Genomic DNA, 1,835 nt, shown 5'->3' with positions numbered 1-1,835 from the left:
CCCGGGCTGGATTCGAACCCACCACCTTAGGTGTATGTGGCTGGCGCCTTAGCCACTTGAGCCACAGGCGCCGAGCCCTCTCTGTAGTTTTTCAAAATTATGTTTGAATGAAATGTTCTTATGAGATTCTTTTTTTGTTTGTTTACCTTCGCCACTGTCAATTCCGGCCATATTAATAGAGGATCCATTACTACTACTTCCAGAGGCGGAGTTCATCTGCTGTTCCAGGCGCTCTAGTTGAAAGACCAGGGAGTTCTTTTCTGTGCTGAGGCTCTCCAGCATGGTTTGCTTCTGGATGAGGGTCTCTGTTAGCTGATGGAGTCGACTTTCTAACTCAGACTGGCTGCTATTGCTTAATGTTTTATTGGTAAGCTGAAAGGCAAAGTGTTCATAAAATTATCACATAAAATGAAAGTCAAACAACATAGAAATCACACTACTGTATTTTCACAGTAAATTGTGGCATCAACTGGTTTTCCAAAACTCTACAATGATTCTTACCCTGTCCATAGAAGTGATTTTCAAAAATATTAGCAGGGTCACAAAACCAATTTGATGGGTCAAAACCAGCATTTAAAAATGTAATAAAACAGAATGAGTCACATTCTGATATTCATTTAACACATAGTACGTGAGAGTAATATCTTGTGAAACTCCTATTGGCTTTGAACATGTAAGTGCCTGTGAGATTTAAGACATGATGTAAATTGTATTTCTTACTGAGATGTGATGGTCAAGAATATTTCATAACATGGATTTATAGGACCCAGTTGAAACTTCTCAGTCAGGATTCAAAAGCGTCCCTAATTTAACAGTTCTGCTTCAGTGCAAAGACCACAGCTGTAGGTTTTCACCTCTACTATTCAACTTTGGACAAACTGCGACACTCTTTTGCATCTGTTTCCTCATCTGTAAGCGTGGATAACAGTGTCTACTGCCACGGTATTTAGGGTAGTAAATGAGAGCGTTTTCATAGTGGGGTCTGGCTGATAGTTGGTACTTAACAATGTTCTTCATTCCACCCTCTGTTTGGTCTTATGTCTTGTCTGTCACCACCTTCCTCTACTCCCATCCAGCACCTGCTTTCCTGGTCACATTTTCCGTGTTCAGGCTCTCATCCAGGCTCTCCCTGCCTTCAAAGTCTCTTTGTGGAAATCCTCTTCAAACACTCCAGACCATGCTGACCTCAGCTTTCTTCTGATTGTCCTGGTTTTTATCACTCTGATAACAACAGAGTGGGAGTCAATTTTGCCTCCTCAATGAAACTATTAAATCAGCTCCATGAGGAAAAGAAACACTGTTAACACATCAACACAGGTTTGAAAAAAGGCTGATAGTCAGATCTAAGTTTAAAATCCCAGCACTGTCATTTCCTACCTAAGGTCTTGGGAAAGCTAGTACATCTGAGCCTTAGTGATGTGATGTTTACTAGAATGAAGTAACACATAAAACATCTCAATGGGACATGTCATATGGCAGGTTCTTAAAATATTAGCTACTTTTCTTCTGAATCTCTTACAGTACTCTCCATAAATTAAGCACAGGGCTAGGTCCATAACAAATAACTACCACATGGAATTATACTGAGTATAAACTAAGGTTTATCAACTATTTAAAAAATGTTCAATTTTAAGATCGTACTATGATTCTTCCAATCAACATACTTTTAACACTTTTTAGTCAAGGTAAAATTTATAGGCCAGAAGTAGTGGCTCACACCTGTAGTCCCAGCTACTCAGGAGGCTGAGATAGGAGGATAGCTTAAGCCCAGGAGTTTAAAGCTACAGTGAGCTATGATTGTGCCACTGCACACCAGCGTGGGTGACAGCAACATT

At 40.1% G+C, this 1,835-nt stretch overlaps 1 protein-coding gene across 3 annotated transcripts in view; it reads right to left on the bottom strand.

Annotated features, from left to right (window-relative positions):
• Positions 1-1,835, bottom strand: part of GOLGA5 (golgin A5) — a 41,304-nt gene that overhangs the window by 5,638 nt on the left and 33,831 nt on the right. For 2 of the 3 annotated variants that reach the window (XR_002772518.1, XM_003786996.3), the window contains exon 10: positions 147-372. Coding sequence is in view for 2 of the 3 variants with exons in the window: in XM_003786996.3 (XP_003787044.1) it covers positions 147-372 (226 nt within the window). In the remaining variant the exon portion in view is untranslated. The other variant, XM_023511560.1, reaches the window with a different exon arrangement.

The sequence above is a fragment of the Otolemur garnettii genome, unplaced genomic scaffold, assembly GCF_000181295.1.
Source record: "Otolemur garnettii isolate 467f Iridium unplaced genomic scaffold, OtoGar3 scaffold00020, whole genome shotgun sequence".
In the NCBI taxonomy this organism is placed as follows: Eukaryota; Metazoa; Chordata; class Mammalia; order Primates; family Galagidae; genus Otolemur; species Otolemur garnettii.
Note: the sequence above shows the minus strand (reverse complement) of the source record. Positions and strands in the feature narration are given on the sequence as shown.